Source organism: Hyla sarda, chromosome 4 (genome assembly GCF_029499605.1).
Source record: "Hyla sarda isolate aHylSar1 chromosome 4, aHylSar1.hap1, whole genome shotgun sequence".
NCBI classification, from domain to species: Eukaryota; Metazoa; Chordata; class Amphibia; order Anura; family Hylidae; genus Hyla; species Hyla sarda.
The window spans coordinates 172,800,731-172,819,754 of NC_079192.1; the positions used below are offsets into that span (position 1 = coordinate 172,800,731).

Below are 19,024 nucleotides of genomic sequence, written 5' to 3' on the forward strand. Positions count from 1 at the left end.
GGGAGAAAACCAAAAAACTGTGCCCTAGTGGGAGATGCCATACTCATGGAGGGGCAGTATTGCACCATAGAATTCTTTTGGCTTTCTATTATGGGTCTAATACTTGGTTGCATAATACAGGTTGTGTGCATGAGGGCTTAGACATAGCTATAAGGAAAAAAGCAGCTAGCTAGATGTACAACCCTAGGAATATCTTAAAGGGGTACTCCAGTGGAAAACTTTTTTTATTTTTGAAATCACCTGGAGCCAGAAAGTTAAACATACTTGTAAATTACTTCTATTAAAAAATCTTAATCCTTCCAGTACTTATTAGCTGCTGAATACTACAGAGGAAATGTATTTTCTTTTTGGAGCACAGTGCTCTCTGCTGACATCACGAGCACAGTGCTCTCTGCTGACATCACGAGCACAGTGCTCTCTGCTGACATCACGAGCACAGTGCTCTCTGTTGACATCACGAGCACAGTGCTCTCTGTTGACATCACGAGCACAGTGCTCTCTGTTGACATCACGAGCACAGTGCTCTCTGTTGACATCACGAGCACAGTGCTCTCTGTTGACATCACGAGCACAGTGCTCTCTGCGGACATCACGAGCACAGTGCTCTCTGCGGACATCACGAGCACAGTGCTCTCTGCGGACATCACGAGCACAGTGCTCTCTGCGGACATCACGAGCACAGTGCTCTCTGCGGACATCACGAGCACAGTGCTCTCTGCGGACATCACGAGCACAGTGCTCTCTGCGGACATCACGAGCACAGTGCTCTCTGCGGACATCACGAGCACAGTGCTCTCTGCGGACATCACGAGCACAGTGCTCTCTGCGGACATCACGAGCACAGTGCTCTCTGCGGACATCACGAGCACAGTGCTCTCTGCGGACATCACGAGCACAGTGCTCTCTGCGGACATCACGAGCACAGTGCTCTCTGCGGACATCACGAGCACAGTGCTCTCTGCGGACATCACGAGCACAGTGCTCTCTGCGGACATCACGAGCACAGTGCTCTCTGCGGACATCACGAGCACAGTGCTCTCTGCGGACATCACGAGCACAGTGCTCTCTGCGGACATCACGAGCACAGTGCTCTCTGCGGACATCACGAGCACAGTGCTCTCTGCGGACATCACGAGCACAGTGCTCTCTGCGGACATCACGAGCACAGTGCTCTCTGCGGACATCACGAGCACAGTGCTCTCTGCGGACATCACGAGCACAGTGCTCTCTGCGGACATCACGAGCACAGTGCTCTCTGCGGACATCACGAGCACAGTGCTCTCTGCGGACATCACGAGCACAGTGCTCTCTGCGGACATCACGAGCACAGTGCTCTCTGCGGACATCACGAGCACAGTGCTCTCTGCTGACATCACGAGCACAGTGCTCTCTGCTGACATCACGAGCACAGTGCTCTCTGCGGACATCACGAGCACAGTGCTCTCTGCTGACATCACGAGCACAGTGCTCTCTGCTGACATCACGAGCACAGTGCTCTCTGCTGACATCACTGTCCATTTTAAGAACTGTCCAGAGTAGGAGAAAATCCCCATAGCAAACAAATGCTGTTCTGCACAGTTCCTAAAATGGACAGAGATGTCAGCAGAGAGCACTGTGGTCATGATGTCAGCAGAGAGCTCTGTGTCCCAAAAACAAAACCATTTCCTCTGTAGTATTCAGCAGCTCTTAAGTACTGGAAGGATTAAGATTTTTTTAATAGAAATAATTTACAAATCTGTTTAACTTTCTGGCACCAGTTGACTTAAAAAAAAAAAGTTTTCCACCGGAGTACCCCTTTAATGCACAATAATGTTACTGTCATTATGTTAAATGAATAATCACATTGTTGTGCAGTATTAAAAGTAAGCATATTAAAAATTAGGCCAACGTAAGCAATACTAAAGACAGTTGCTACGGCAACCTGGGGTTTTGACAAGCTAATCATCTTTATAGCAGCCCACAGAAATGTGCTAAAAATAATATAATTTTACATGAAGTAAACAGATACTGTGTGCGTTGGAGAGCAGGTCATTAATATGGATGTTTTGTGCCTGCTTTTGCCCAAGTAGCTGGTATGAAAGTTTTATTAATTTATTTTTTTTGTTTATTTCCCCCCTCCTCCTAACAAGAGAATACAATACAACTGAATCAACTAGAGTGTAGAAGGTTTTATTTCTTGAGGAGCTTAACTGGCATTTCTCTAGTTAATGATCTGGATTGGTATTGGCAGTGTCAGAAATGGCACACCCACCTCCTTAATTTACATTTTAATAATTGCACTTGGCACATTTAATTGTGAAATATTTCTTGTGTGTCTCAGTGTTGTGCAGTTTTAATGTAATTGTTGTTTGTGTCAGGGTTGTTCCTTGCTAAATCAGTGTTGTGCGTGATCATGCTCACTGTGCCAGCCCTTCATTATCCGATTACGGCTCAGCAATCAAAGCATCAGTAAGATTGTGTGTGAATGCGCAGCCAGTCTAAAGAAGGTAGAAGGCAGCTGCAGAGGATGCTGCAATGCAGGGCAGGGTGGAGGTTCAGGAATGGGAAGGCTTGTGGAAGGAGGGGGAGGGGGGGTTATAGCCTATGTAACTGTATGAAGGAGATTCTGCTGTAAATGATCTGCTATCACGTGTTGATTTTATAGTTTTTAGCAAAACTGACAAAAGAAAACTATTTAACATCTTAATGGGTAAATTGCCTGTTAGTGTAAGTGTCTCTCCGCCTATGATTACTGCATTTAGTACTCTGTTAGATCAAGGGATTTCCTAATTAAGTAAATGGGTAGGTTTCCTTGCCATTTCTTTATTTTTGTCATGCAGCTTTTAATGTAATGTACAAAGCGGTATTTTTTGCTTGACAATGGCATGATGGAACATAAGTGTAATTTTTTTTTTATTCCTCTTAATTTATAGCATTTTATAGTATACATATAGGACCTTTTGAAAAGGAATATTGTGAAAACACTGAATACTATCTAAAACTTCTAAGTGCCACTTTAGAAAAATTAGTATTTTAGGGTGTTTATAATGGGACATAAAATGTAAAACATATGGTACACTCAAGTTTTTCTTGAGATATATACATACCTACATATATGGCCTATATATTTGTTTTACCTCTTTTTTTTTATTTCCCCCCCCTACTTAAACTGCCAATCATACTAACAGCAATTCTATATAATCTTTTGTTTATCTGCATTCTTATTTGCTTTTTTCATCTTTTTTCTTTCTTTTTCTTTCTACACCTTATCCTTTTCTTCCCACTGGCCTCTTGCTGCCTCTCTGCTAATCCTTCTAACCATAGCTGGGTTTGTCAAGTCGCCAATGTCAGAAACTAAACTAACAGGGGATGCCTTTGAACTGTACTGTGATGTGGCTGGGATCCCCACACCAGAGATCCAATGGTGGTATGCTGAAGTCAACCGGGTTGAGTCTTTCAAACAGCTGTGGAATGGTGCAAGGAAGCACCGGGTCACCATTAACACAGCCACAGGCACAAATTGTGTGAGTGTGCTGAGAATAACTCGTCTGACACTGGAAGATTCTGGCACATATGAGTGCCGGGCAAGCAACGACCCCCGAAGAAATGACCTGAGACAAAACCCAGCCATAACATGGATCCGAGCCCAGGCCACCGTAAGCGTCCTACAGAGTGAGTCCACCCTCCTCCCGTATCATAGTGGATTTGTAGTAGCTAGATGAGCTCTAGTGTAACTGTGTGTGCCCCACTTTCCTCACAAACCCACCACCTGAGATCCTTGATAAACCATCTTGTTGTCTCGTCTTCTCTGATCCTTCGATTCTTCCACCATGCGTAGTCTTCAGAAGCTTTTTTCAACTGCTGCTTTCTTATCCTAGGAGTCGCAGAAGAGGGGACTCTTTATGCAGTAATATATTGCTCCCATTCTTTTCTGTCCAAATTCCATTCTTGGTATTTTCTGTGCTGTCTTTACTTCTATGTTTAATGACTTTTACTTTAAGATCTAACTTATTTTTTATTCTGCATAACAGCTCCTCAGCTAATCTAGTAACAAGCTATAAAAAAATTTTTTTTAGTGGGTTTTTTTGTGAACAGTCTCTATTGCTTTTAGACTGCTTTGTTCTTTTTTGTTTTTTTTTACTACTGTCTACCCCATTTTGTTTTTTATCTTAATGTGCCGCATATGCTGTCTGAACAACAGTTTAATTGCCCCAGTGCTTCTAATTTGTTTTTGTTTGTGATCTTGTGATTTATGTAATCCTATTTTTTTTACTTAATGTTTTCTTACCATTATGATTGTTACAGATGTATTGTCACTAAGTCTTCATATTTTTGGAGATAAAACATTATTTGTTACTTAGTGATATGAGTTATGTGAAGCATTTTTTCTTCTTAATAAATTAAACTTACTGTCAAGTTGCAACTGGTTTCTCATAGGACTATGTTTGTACCTCTTGTTTCTATAGACCAATCTGATTAGACAATCCAAATCCCCTTCCCCTTGCTATATTGTAATGCAACAGATTGTGTTCTGTCATCTCAAGCTTTGCAGAAAGGTGAAAGCTACTCTGAATAGAGTACACTGCAGGAACAAGTGGCCAGAATATTAAGCAGCGTGTTTCATGTTTTGGCAGCCTGTTCTGCTTATGGATCCTGCACCAATGTATACCAGATTCTGACAGTCCCTTCATCTGTGGTTAAAGCAGAAATGATGCCTACAGTTGTTCATAAATATAGTTTCCTAGCTACATAACTTTGTATACACATACCAAGATGTCTCATTCCCTTGTAAGGCAGCTTTTGTCTGTTCTGAACCATGTCCTGGTTCACATCATGAATACTGCCTCCATGGCACAAATATGATTTTTTTTAAGCTACAGTATATTTACCTGCAGTTTGTGCACGGACAGGCACATATTAGAATCGTGACAGACCACAATTTGAAGTCAGAGTAAAAAGTCTAAGTCCAAGTCAAAATATAGATGGTCTTGGAAAATTACCTACTATCTGACTACTAACGGGTCCGTGCAGGCCATAGGTGTTAATGGCAGCAGTGCCTGTCCATACTCTCATATACTTGCAGCTGATTTCCAATTTAAAAATGGTATCTGTGCCAAGGAGGCACTATTCATGATGTGAACCCAGCTTTATTTTTTCCATAAGCCAACTCAATGGTTATTTTAAATTCATGTTTTTTTTGCTCACCTTTTTAAGCTGCGAAAAAAAGGTTGTCTGATGACAATTGAGCAGTTTAGGCTATATTCACATGGCAAAGTTTCCGCACATCCGCTCCAATTCTGTGTCTGCATTCATTTGGTTTCTGGATTTCGTGCAGAATCTGGGAAGATCCCTTGTGGAATCCGCATGTGAAAATTCTGAAGTGTGAATGGGGAGCCTTAGGCTATGTTAACACGACGGAATGTCCGCTAAGTGCAGGTGCCAGCATGCGGGCGTCGTCTCATAGATGGCTATGCATTCCATGCGGACTCCGCATAAATAATGAACGTGTTAAATCTTTGTGCGAACACTGAAAATGGAATTTCCATGCCGGAAACTTCTAGTATGGAAATTCTGCCGTATGCACAGAGCAATAGAATCCCATTGAATTCAACGGGACTCTGCTGCAGTGAAATTCCCGTGCAGACATTCCAAGTGGAATTCCGCACAGAAATTCCGAGTATCTAAGTATATTTGCAACTGAAAATCCTGTTTCTAAGTCAATTGCTTAAAACACAATGATTAAATCCTGGTTAATGGCCATATTTTTTGTACTATTTTTCCAAGCAAACTATGAGTAATATAGAGGAGCCTCAATTATTAGTTAGTTAATTTTAATAGACTATAATACTAACAATATCTGTACTATTCATATCACTAGTACTTTTCTTGATTGCTAAAGCGTATGTCAAGTTTAAAAGACCACAAAGAAGTAAAGGTTAAGAGCACAAGGCTAACAACCGGAATAGCTGAATCCATGACAGGTGCTAGCAATGCACACAGAGACCAGAGCTACCTACACTGGGCCATTACAAGCTAGTGTGCTCTACCTAAGCATAGCCGGATACGAAAGATAATCAATAAAAGAGACTGAATACGCGAGCATTCAGTTTCTTTCATTGAAGATATCTCAGGTTTAGCCAAACTTGTTCAATATTGTAGATTAGTCACTCTCAAAACTGCTTTGAATATGAACTGTTTAGTATGCTGGAATGGTTGATGAATACTATAATAATATATACCTCATCTTAATATTCGAAACTTTCAATATTGTGCTACATCTGCTTCTTTACCACTTGAGAGCACTCTTACTGACTTGAAGGTTTCTTGTAGCCTCAGATATCTGTGCCCGGTTTTCAATAAAGTTCCCCTTCATGGAGCTGCAGACGTAAAGTAGCCTCTCTGTAAAGGGGAAGTTTGTTGGAGACTGAACACAAATACCAGAAGTTACAATGGAGGTAGAAGCTTTTGTGTGTGTGTTTGTCTAGGTCCATTGGTAAAAAAAAAATGTCACTGGACAACCCTAGAATAAAAAAGGTTGTGTGTGGTATGACAGCTCAGTTCCATTGAACTGATTGCAGCCAAGCTGTAATACTGCACACTACCTCAGGACAGGTATGGTGCTGTTTATGGAAGAAATTTGGCTCTAGTTTTCTGTTCCTGGATAACCCCTTTAAAGGTCAGGTCAGCTGAAAGAGTGAGTAACAGACAACCATGTAGTCCCCCTCCCCATGTCTTATGTGGGATTTTCAGTCAGGTAAAGAAGATCTAGACAAAGCAAAGGCTAGTTTCACTCCCCACTGGAAGGACAGCATTAGGTTGGTGTTCTATTATTATATAACATAGTCCTTAGGCTATGTTCCATTGGCATCTTCCTATACAATGGAGGTATACAAAGGGGGAATTCCACTGTATAGATAGAGTAGCATAAGTATATTGGCCATTGGCCACAATACATAAAAAGGTACGGCATATGTTATATGATTTTTGCAGTGTCATAAACTTTCCTATCCAGATAAAAGGTATGTTAGTCATATCACCACAATGGAGGCCAAAAGTCCACTCTTTCATTTCATTGGCCTCGGTCAAGACAGTGGGGGCCTATGGTACAGCTTTTCTGCTCCTTATGTTATCTTATGGTTCAATCTAATAGTACAATACAAGTAACCTGAAAATGTATTTCTAAATGTAAACAACCACTGTAAACAATGAATGCATTTTATTCTTACTCTAATTTCTGTAATTTTGTCTTCCTCTCTCCTAAACTCCTAATTCATTCTGAAAAATTCCTTTGCCAATTCATTGCCAATTTGGTCAGCTCATTGAGGTGTCTGGTTACTGCTGCTCATAGAAGTCTATATAGCCATGAGGGGGGCAAGAAGTGGAGTGGCTAGCGCAAGACACAGGGAAATACTCCACCAGCTTGTGGATTTACAAATTAAATTGCTTTGTATGGCTTTTATTGTCTTCTTCTAGGGATTCTTAGAAGAAAGAAAAGAAAAAGAGCCATCATAGCAGCTAGGCTTCACCCACTAGAAAGAATTAGAAAGGAAGCATGCACAGTGCAACACTCTGGAAAAATTTCATAAAGCATTTAGGCCAGAAATGAAGCTACACATGACAGCTTGTCCTGATTAGTTAGCTGACAGTGCAGGGACACCGGATACCAGCTAGTTTTATATTAATATGTGAATATTCTTTTGGTATGCTTCTAGAAGTGTTGACTCCTACTCCTGTACAGATTTATGGCTTTGTGTACGAGCCCTTGGGCTGTGTTCACACTGGTATTTAGGTTTTGTCAAGGTTCTGTTTCTATTTAAGAGCCATATTAGAGTAGTCTATTGAGCTATTCATTCTAGTTAAAAAAAAAAAAAAAAAAAAGTCATGAAAAGGTTACTGTGCAGTGTGTGCACTATAAAACTCCTATATTAAAGCTAATTTTATTTAAATATAAAATAAGTTATACAGAAGTATTAAATTGTATCACAAATGAACAGATTGGTAGAAGTCTGTTAAAAGAAAGACCTACTTGGCCAACTAGTAATTACTGACGGCAGTGGTGACTTAAAGGGGTACTCCCCTGGTAAAAAAAAAAAAGTTTTAAATGAACTGGTGACAGAAAGTTAAACAGATTTGTAAATTACTTCTATTAAAAAAATCTTAATCCTTCCTGTACTTATCAGCTGTTGTGTACTACAGAGGAAGTTATTTTCTTTTTGAATTTCCTTTCTGTCTGACCATAGTGCTCTCTGCTGACACCTCTGTCCATTTTAGAAACTGTCCAGAGCAGGATAGGTTTGCTATGGGGATTTGCCCAACCCTCTCCTCACCCCCCCCCCCCCCCGCACGATTGCCACCCCACTAGCCAACCAGGGAGCGTTCACATGTCCCTTTAGATGCCGCTGTCAGCTTTGGCAGCGGCGATCTAAAGGGTTAATAGCCAGCCGCAGCCATGGCTGCATGCTGGCTATTAGCGGCGGTCCCCAGCTACTGAAAACAGCCGGGGGCTGCAGAGTATGGAGCGAGCATGAGTCCGCAGCCTTCTCCATACACTCCTCTGAGCACCGCCGTGCTTGTCAGGGGCTTTCAGGTCTGGCCCTGCTCACCCTAAGCAGGGCTAAGGGCCTGAAAAATTCACCTGCCTGGCGCCCGGAACTGCATGTCCCCGGCGTCGGGTGATAGGAATGTCACATCCCTGGTCTGACTGCAGGGACCCCCACTGATCACAAGGATAGGGTTAACATTTGATCTTTCAATAACGTAAAGGAATTTTGCAATTCCACATATTTATGGCCTATCTCTGATTGGTGGGGTCCTGATACTTGACAAAAAGAGATGCCACTTCAAGTATATGGGTGGAAACGCCAGTATTTTCCGGTGGACATTCCGCGCATTTTTGCCCATGAGAGCATGGGCTTAGGAAGCATTTCAGTAGAAATGGGTATCTGTTTTCGTGAAGAATCTTACTATTTATTTGTTTACTCATGGTTCACCAGTGCTAAAATCGTGTGTTGACTGTTTCTTTCCCTGGCATGCTGCCCCTCCTCTCAAAATTTCTAAGGCCAGTGCTACATCTGCCATCTGATTCACAGTGTTAATGCACATTCTAGGCTACTTTTTAAGGGCTCCACTGCATGTCGCTGCATTCCCAGGGTAAGAAAGATTACAGTCTGAGTGTGCAGCAAGCAAGGAAATCAGTGTGCAGCATCGAAAAAGGCACCCAAACTGCACAGACTTAGCCATGTTAGGGAATGACTGCAGGATACACACTTTGACAAGTGACCTTAATTAAAGACATGGAATATTAAGGCTCTTGCCAGGTTTTAATATTTTAAATGGGATATTCTCATCAAAAGTAATCCACTGCCCTTAGGATAGGGAATAACCCATGGACTAGTAGGGGTCTTGGCGCTGGGATCCCCACTTAAAATATCCTTTTAAGAAATAGAGCAAGCAGTGTGCATGTGCGACCAGTGCTCCTTCCATTCTCCACGGGCTTCTGAAAATTGGATTGCACAGTAGAAACTTGCAGCTTTTGGGTACAAATGTGTGCTTCTGCTCTATTTATTTTAAGGACATTTGTATATGGCAGAGCTTTCCAAACTTATGTTGGTGACACCCTTCTTAAGACGTGCATAGTTTGGCGACACACCCCTCACAGTACTGCCAATTGCACATATCACGTTTCTCATCCTATGACTCAATTCCAGTATCAACATCACAAATGTTGCTGCTACCCCCCCCCCCCCCCCTGGGTGCAGTTTTATTCCCCCCTTCTTTCTCCCCTATGCCACATCATTACTCCCCCCCCCCCCCCCATTTCTACTTTATTCCTCCCTTTATCTGCCCTGTGCTAGTTCAAATCCCCCCCCCCCCCCTTCATTACCCCCTGTGCCATTTTATCCCTTTCCCTCCCTCAGATGCCCCGCTGTGCACTTCTTTTCACCCCTGGGTCTGACGTCCTCTGTGCTGCACTGATGCCTGAAGTCTTCCTGCTCCGTGACTTCAGTGCAATGTTTGGACAGGCAGCTAGCGCCTGCAGTAGTGGCTGCTGCTGCGGGGCTCAGCTGGAGATTACCACAGACGCACTAGTGTGTCGGGGCACCAAGTTTGGAAAGGCCTGGTCTATGGAATAGATTTCTGCTACAATTAATGCCAACCTCTGGCATACATATCAAGTAAATGAGTTGAGCTGTGGTTGGGCCATGGTCCACCCACTTTCTGAAAAGTGCTGGGCACAGTGGAAACTTTTTTTTATACCTTTTGGACACCAGAAAAGTAATAAATACCCGTGCCCTCTGGTCCTCCAATTCGTATTTTGGTTAAGTCCTTGAGACCAAGCACAGCCTTGCCGTTCTCAGTTTCTTTTGCTACAATGCAAAGAAAAATTCCTTTGAAGAAGACTTTTTAGGGCCATTCGTAAAATCAGCATAACAAAATTTTTACATCATGGGGGGGATGGGGGCGCGACATTATGTCACGTCTCCAGTCTTGGAAACCCGGAAGTTTCCGACACTGGAGACTCACACATACAATGCGTGTGCTTCAGGGAGATCGCAGGGGTCTCAGCGACGGGCCCCCCGTGATCAGACATTTTATCTCTTATCCTCTGGATAGGGGATAAAAGCTTAGATCCCGTAATACCCCTTAAATTGGTATTCTTTTATTTGGAACGTTCTGTAGTCTTTGCGATGTAGCCATATTGCACTATAGTCTTGAGACGGGTGACAAAATAATTTGACTGCTAGTTGGCCCATCTGTCTTGTCATTCTGCTGCTTTCGCCAGGAGTGAAATAGAATCTTTTACATATCAAACCCTGTGATGAGACTCTGTCAGTGAAGGGGACCATTGATATGTCTGTTGGCATCCCTTGTTTGATGAATGCTCAGGTAAGCCTATATACACTCTCCCAGTGCCTGTATGTCTATAGGCATTATCTGTAGGCTGATTAGATGTTAAATCTAAAGTTGCATTTTTGTTACTGCTTTTAGTGCTTTTTAAATCCTGTACTTATGCATTATGGATGCATATCTATTCATGTAGTTAATACAGCACCTCCTGCTCTGATCAGGAGGATTTTTTTTTATTCCATACTGTAGTTCAACCTTTTGTGTTTTTCATCATTTGTCTGTGTCTTCGAGTTTTGTGACATTCCCCTCTCCTAGTAACTGAAAACAGTTTTTTCTTTTTCTCTAAGTTGTATTGATGCAATAATAAGTGTTATTTTATTATTACATCAGCTGCCAAAAGAATTAGAAATTTTGGGGGTTCTGTTTATTAAATAAATAAATAAAACTGATGCTTTGTCCTTTCAGAGCCAAAAATTAATGCCAGCGAGGAAGTAACTATTAAGAAAGACATTGGCCCCATTTTGTTGCAGTGCAACCTCACCCAGAATGGCCTAGGCTCAGTTCAAAGCACCTACTGGACCAAGAATGGTGTGGAGATTTCTAGCACTCTGTCAGAATCTCCAAGCGGTACTTCCATGGAATACAGGTAAGTCATTAATTGAAATTTCAGCAGCAGATTTGCATTTGGAAAATCCACAGCATAGAACGGTAGTAGCAAAGTGGATGCAATTTGTAGAAATGTAGTTCCTTAACACACTGCAGAAATATGTGCAGGATCTGTGCATAAATTAACCTTGGGTTTTGATTTTAAATCTGCAGAATGTCCATTAAAGGAAAATTATCAGCCTGTTCACACTAAATCCAATACACTGGTTTATAGTGTGCGTGAACAGGAGTCAATGTCACGGGTCACTTACCAAAATCCGTTCTGTAGGTATGGAGATATGTGCCCTATAAGATCTTCTTCTTTATTCCCTGAATCGCACACAGGAGCCCTGATGGCTCAATTTACATATGCATGTTCTGTGTCTCCACGTCCTAGTGACTCCCTTCACTAGTCATGTGAGTTCTCTGCTCTTTGCATAGAGCGCCTGCGCCGACTGAGCGCTCGTGTGACCAGAGACAGGAGTCACTAGGACATGGAGACACAGAACATGCATATGTAAATTGAGTTGGCAGGGCCCCGCCTCCGGTGCGCGATTTAGGGAATAGAGATCTTATAGGGGGCATATCTCCATACCTACAGAACGGATTTTGGTAAGTGACATTGACTCCTGTTCACCCACACTATAAACCAGTGTATTGGATTTAGTGTGGGTTTTAGTGTAGTTTTCCTTTAATGGACGTTCTGCAGATTTAAAATAAACACCTTAGGTTAATTTATGTGAATTGATTTACAAATATGTTAAAAATAACACAGGCTATCACTTGGATATAAGGCCCCTTTCACACTATAAAGTTGCTCCGTTAAAAGACCCGTTATAAACTTCAGTTAGAAAAGCATTAAAACTGGTTGTTAAACAGCCATTACAAAATCCCATTAAAGTTTTAATGGGAATTTTTGATTATCAGTTATGACCCGTTATAGCCAGTCATGAATAACTGATGTTATTTGTGACGGAAGAAAAAAAAGGCACATGCACTAATTTTTCTTCCGTCGCAAGAAACGGGTAAGTTAACGGCCATTATTTTTAACATGGAAGTCTATGGCAAACGGATGAGCCTTTGTCATCCATTTGCACCTGGTTTATATTATCTGTTATTACTTCTAAGCATGCTCAGAAGAGGTGACATCAGCAGAGTCCTGCAGTGCTGAGGGACTACTACTACACCCATCATGGAACAGACTTGTTTTTCCATGCTGGGAGTAGTAATTCCCTGTCTGTGGGAGTCTGCAGACAGCTGGGGAGGCTACATTAGAGTTTGTACTACAACGCCCATCATGGAACAGACTCTGTTCCATGATGGGGGTTGTAGTACAGGGGCTGAGGGTTTGATCGCATCAGGTCTCACTTCTGAGACCCAATGCGATCAGAAGTTATTAAACAGGGGAGCGGGCGGCATGCTGCACTCCCCTGCGATGTATTTTACTTTCATTTTTAAATTCCCTGCCGGGAACCCTGAATGGCCAATACCGGTTTTTAACCCCTTCCCGCAGAATGTCATATATAAACGCCGGGTTGTGCAGTGCGTTCGCGCATCCCGGCGTTTATAAATGACATTCAGTTAACCCGGCGATGCGCAGCATCGCACGGGTTAACTGGCAGAAGTCCCGCTGTTTCCAGCAGGGGACAACTTCTGCTTCACCCCCCAGGACCATCCATTGATGGTCCTGGTCAGCGATCACTGTGATTGGTCCCTGTGGACCAATCACAGTGATCTGGGGTGAAAGTTCAGATCCCCCGCACTGCCCGCCCCTGGAAGTCGGGCAGAACGGGGGACGAAGGCTGCAGGGGCTCGCGGGGACCTGCGGCATTCGGGGGGAACACGTGGGGACCGGCGGACTTACCTGATCCAGCGGCGGGACCGAGGAGCAGCGCGGGACCGGCCACGTGGACGAGCAGCGACGGGTAAGTATGTGGTCCTCAGAGGCAGCAGTGAAGATCTTCACTGCTGCTTCTAGGAGTCTGAAAACTACAACTCCCAGCATGCCTAGACAGCCTTTGGCTGTCTGGGCATGCTGGGAGTTGTAGTTTTGCAACATCTGGAGCGCCCCCGTTTGGAGACCATTGTATAATGGTCTCCAATCTGTGCTCTTCCAGCTGTTGCAAAACTACAACTCCCAGCATGCACTGACTGTCCAGGCATGCTGGGAGTTTTAGTTCAGCAACATCTGGCCCTTCAGATGTTGCCGAACTACAACTCCCAGCATGCCCTTCAGCTGTCTGGGCATGCTGGGAGTTGTAGTTTTGCAACAACTGGAGACACACTGGTTGGGAAACATTGTCTGTTTCTAACTCAGTGTTTCCTAACCTGTGTGCCTCCAGCTGTTGCAAAACTATAACTCCAAGCATGCACTAACAGACCATGCATGCTGGGAGTTGTGGTTTTGCAACAGCTGGTGCACCCCCCCCCCCCCCTGTGAATGTACAGGGTACATTCACATGGGCGAGGCTTTTACAGTGGGTTTCTCGCATCTTGAGATGCAGCAAATTTTGCGCTGGGAAACTCGCTGTAATCCCCCGCCCATGTGACTGTACCCTAAAAACACTACACTACACTAACCCAAAATAAAATAAAAAGTTAAAAACACTACATATACACATACCCTTACACAGCCCCCCTCCCCCAATAAGAACGTCCGGTACACCACTGTTTCCAAAGCAGAGCCTCCAGCTGTTGAAAAACAACAACTCCCAGTATTGCCGGACAGCCGTTGACTGTCCACGCATGCTGGGAGTTTTGCAACAGCTGGAGGCACCCTGTTTGGGAATCACTGGCGTAGAATACCCCTAAGTCCACCCCTATGCAAATCCCTAATTTAGGCCTCAAATGCGCACGGCGCTCTCACTTTGGAGCCCTGTCGTATTACAAGGCAACAGTTTAGGGCGACATATGGGGTATCGCCGTACTCGGGAGAAATTGCGTTACAAGGTTTGGGGGGCTTTTTCTTCTTTAACCCTTCATGAAAAGGAAATGTTGGGGTCTACACCAGAATGTTAGTGTAAAAAAATTAAATTTTTTTACACTAACATGCTGATGTTGCCCTATACTTTACATTTTCACAAGAGGTAAAAGGGAAAAAAGCCCCCCAAAATTTGTAACGCAATTTCTCCCGACTACAGAGATACCCCATATGTGAGCGCAAAGTGCTCTGGGGGCGCACAACAAGGCCCAGAAGGGAGAGTGCGCCATGTACATTTGAGGTGATTTGCACAGGGGTGGCTGATTGTTACAGCGGTTTTGACAAACGCAAAAAAAACAAAACCCCACATGTGACCCCATTTCGGAAACGACACCCCTCACGGAATGTAATGAGGGGTGCAGTGAGAATTTACCCCCCACAGGTGTCTGACGGATCTTTGGAACAGTGGTCCGTGAAAATGAAAACTTGTACAGCCCACTGTTCCAAAGATCTGTCAGACACCAGTGGGGGGCAAATGCTCACTGTATCCCTTGTTACGTTCCTCAAGGGGTCTCGTTTCCAAAATGGTATGCCATGTGTTATTTTTTTTGCTGTTCTGGCACCATAGGGGCTTCCTAAATGCGATATGCCCCCCGAGCAAAATTTGCTCTCAAAAAGCCAAATATGACTCCTTCTCTTCTGAGCATTGTAGTTCGCCCATAGTGCACTTCAGGTCCACTTATGGGGTACCTTCATACTCAGAAGAGAAGGGGTTACAAATATTGGGGAGTATTTCCTGCTATTAACCCTTGCAAAAATGTGAAATTTGGGGGGAAACACACATTTTAGTGGAAATTTTTTTTTTTTTTTTTTTTTACATATGCAAAAGTCGTGAAACACCTGTGGGGTAATAAGGCTCACTTTATTCCTTGTTACATTCCTCAAGGGGTCTAGTTTCCAAAATGGTATGCCATGTGTTTTTTTTTTTGCTGTTCTGGCACCATAGGGGCTTCCTAAATGCGACATGCCCCCCGAGCAAAATTTGCTCTCAAAAAGCCAAATGTGACTCCTTCTCTTCTGAGCATTGTAGTTCGCCCATAGTGCACTTCAGGTCAACTTATGGGGTACCTCCATACTCAGAAGAGAAGGGGCTACAAATATTGGGGGGTATTTCCTGCTATTAACCCTTCGAAAAATGTGAAATTTGGGGGGAAATATTTTTTTTTTTACATATGCCAAAGTCTTGAAACACCTGTGGGGTATTAAGGCTCACTTTATTCCTTGTTATGTTCCTCAAGGGGTCTAGTTTCCAAAATGGTATGCCATGTGAGGGTTTTTTGCTGTTCTGGCACCATAGGGGCTTCCTAAATGCAACATGCCCCCCAAAAACCATTTCAGAAAAACGTACTCTCCAAAATCCCCTTGTCGCTCTTTCCCTTCTGAGCCCTCTACTGCGCCCGCCGAACAATTTACATAGACATATGAGGTATGTGCTTACTCGAGAGAAATTGGGCTACAAATATAAGTATACATTTTCTCCTTTTACCCCTTGTAAAAATTCAAAAATTGGGTCTACAAGAACATGCGAGTGTAAAAAATGAAGATTGTGAATTTTCTCCTTCACTTTGCTTCTATTCCTGTGAAACACCTAAAGGGTTAAAATGATGACTGAATGTCATTTTGAATACTTTGGGGGGTGCAGTTTTTATAATGGGGTCTTTTGTGGGGTATTTCTAATATGAAGAACCCTTCAAATCCACTTCAAACCTGAACTGGTCCCTGAAAAATAGTGAGTTTGAAAATTTTGTGAAAAATTGGAAAATTGCTGCTGAACTTTGAAGCCCTCTGATGTCTTCCAAAAGTAAAAACTCGTCACTTTTATGATGCAAACATAAAGTAGACATATTGTATATGTGAATAAAATTTTTTTTTATTTGTAATATACATTTTCCTTACAAGCAGAGAGCTTCAAAGTTAGAAAAATGCAAAATTTTCAAATTTTTCATCAAATTTTAGGATTTTTCACAAGGAAAGGATGCAAGTTACCACAAAAATTTACCACCATGTTAAAGTAGAATATGTCACGAAAAAACAATCTCGGAATCAGAATGATAACTAAAAGCATTCCAGAGTTATTAATGTTTAAATTGACAGTGGTCAGATGTGCAAAAAATGCTCTGGTCCTTAAGGCCAAAATGGGCTTGGTCCTGAAGGGGTTAAACTTCAATGTTGCTTACTGTATAATCACATTCCCCCTTAAGTATATTCATTTTATTTCCCCCATGAGTTTATGTATGATTCCCCCCCTGCCTGCTGCCCGGTCATCTTCTAGCGCTGTCACAGTGCACAGCAGGGACATGCCATTCCATTGCCTGCTGCTCATCTCCGTATCTGACAGAGAGGAGCAGCGGAGAATGGAGTGACCTGTCCCCCCATGTGCTGTTATAGCGCTCCATTCCCCTCCGCCGGTACCTGACCTGTACCCCCTATGCGCTGCCTCTTTCATACAGTCTTGGACGTAAATGTTGGCACCCTGGAAGATTTCCAAGAAAACTAAGTATTTCTCACAGAAAAGGATTGCAGGAACACATGTTTTGCTTTACACATTATTCCCTTTGTGTGTATTGGAACTAAACCATAAAAGGGAGGGAAAAAAAGCAAATTGGACATAATTTCACACCAAACTCCAAAAATGGGCTGGATAAAATTATTGCCACCCTTTCAAAATTATGGAAAAATAAGATTGTTCCAAATATGTGATGCTCCTTTTAAACTCACCAGGGGGCAAGTAACAGATGCGGGCAATATAAAAATCACACCTAAAAGCGGATAAAAAGGAGAGAAGTTCACTTAGTTTTTGCATTGTCTGTCTGTGTGTGCCACACTAATCACGGACAACAGAAAGAGAAGAGAACGATCTGAGGACTTGAGAACCAAAATTGTGGGAAAATATCAACAATCTCAAGGCTACAAGTCCATCTCCAGAGCTCTAGATTTGCCTTTGTCCACAGTGCGCAACATTACCAAGAAACCCATGGCACTGTAGCTAATCTCCCTGGGCGTGGACGGAAGAGAAAAATTTATGAAAGGTGTCAACGCAGGATAGTCCGGATGGTGGATAAGCAGCCCCAAACAAGTTACAAAGATATATAAGCTGTCCTGCAGGCTCAGGGAGCATCAGTGTCTATCGAACTATCCGCCAACATTTAAATGAAATGAAAAGCTATGGCAGGAGCCCCAGGAGGATCCCAATGCTGACACAGAGACATATAAAAGCAAAATACATTTTGCCAAAATGAACTTGAGTAAGCCAAAATCCTTCTGGGAAAACATCTTGTGGGCAGATGAGACCAAGATAGAGCTTTTTGATTAAGCACAGTGAGGAATAAATGAATGACTCCCACAGCCTATCCAAGATATTGGAGGATGGCTTATGTCTGGGCATTTGGGATAATATATTGAAATATTTTTTGTATGTGTCTAAACCCACATGCCCCACCTTCCACTGTCTGCCCAAGACCCATAAAGGCTCTTTTTCCCCCTCCACTACGTCCTATAGTGTCGGGGATTGGTTCAGCATGTGAACGTCTTTCTACATAACTGGACAGTCTCCTCCAGCCTCTGGTTGTCGGGACACCAGGTTATATCGGAGATACCAAGGATTTACTAACAGCATTACAGAACCTTGGGTGGAATGAGGATTTAGCCTGGGTGTCCTGTGATGTAACTTCATTGTATAGCGTAATACCTCATTATAGTGCCACGTTTGCATTGGCACTTCACTTGAACCGTAGCAATTATTCACCAATTTTACAGCAATTTATTTTGGATGTAACTGGTTTTCTTTTGACACATAACTTTTTTTTTTCTTTTTTCTTTTCATAGATCTTTCGTCCTACAGGTATGTGGTTGTCCAATGTGGGGCCAAATTCTCACCCTCATTGGCAAACCTATATGAACTGGTAGGAGAAAAGATCCAGTCACACTCCTGACAATCCTTTCCTCCGCCACATCACCTGGTATGGTCGCTATATAGATGACATGCTAATGGTGTGCCGTGGGCCTCTGGATAAACAGATCATGTCTCAATTTGAACAGTATCTTAATACCAATCATGATGATGTACAGTTCACTTTGAGTTACAATAAATTTGATATGGTTTTCTTAGATATACATTTATTTGTAGATAAGGAAACTAACAAATTAGAAACTAAATTACATAGGAAAACCCATATCAGGTTATTCTTTATTACATGGTAACAGTAGTCACAAACATCATACCATTCAGAACCTCCCTGTTGGAGAATTCATCAGGGCATGGTGTGCCTGTTCTAACGAACATCTGTTTGATCTGGAGTGCAGTATTATTAAAGAAAGACTTCTGAATAGGGGTTCTCACCATAGTACAATTTCTAGAGCAGAGGCCATTGCCAGATCGAAACCCAGATCAGAATACCTATATCTGGGGGGGGGGGGGGGGACAAAACTCGGCACTCGACATCACAAATCCATGCAGAGGGTTCGGCAAAAAATCCAGCGGTGTTTTCCACTGTATTTTCTAATCAATTCACACAGATTAAAAATATTGTGTACAATAATTTATCTATTCTGAAACAAGATTCACAGTTGTGT

At 42.7% G+C, this 19,024-nt stretch overlaps 1 protein-coding gene across 1 annotated transcript in view; it reads left to right on the forward strand.

The window, feature by feature from the left end:
- The window catches only part of NPTN (neuroplastin), a 97,052-nt gene that overhangs the window by 28,646 nt on the left and 49,382 nt on the right, over positions 1–19,024 (forward strand). The window contains exons 2-3 of the mRNA XM_056572771.1: positions 3,304–3,651; positions 11,293–11,473. Coding sequence (XP_056428746.1) covers positions 3,304–3,651; positions 11,293–11,473 — 529 coding nt within the window. The remainder of the gene's footprint in view (positions 1–3,303; positions 3,652–11,292; positions 11,474–19,024) is intronic.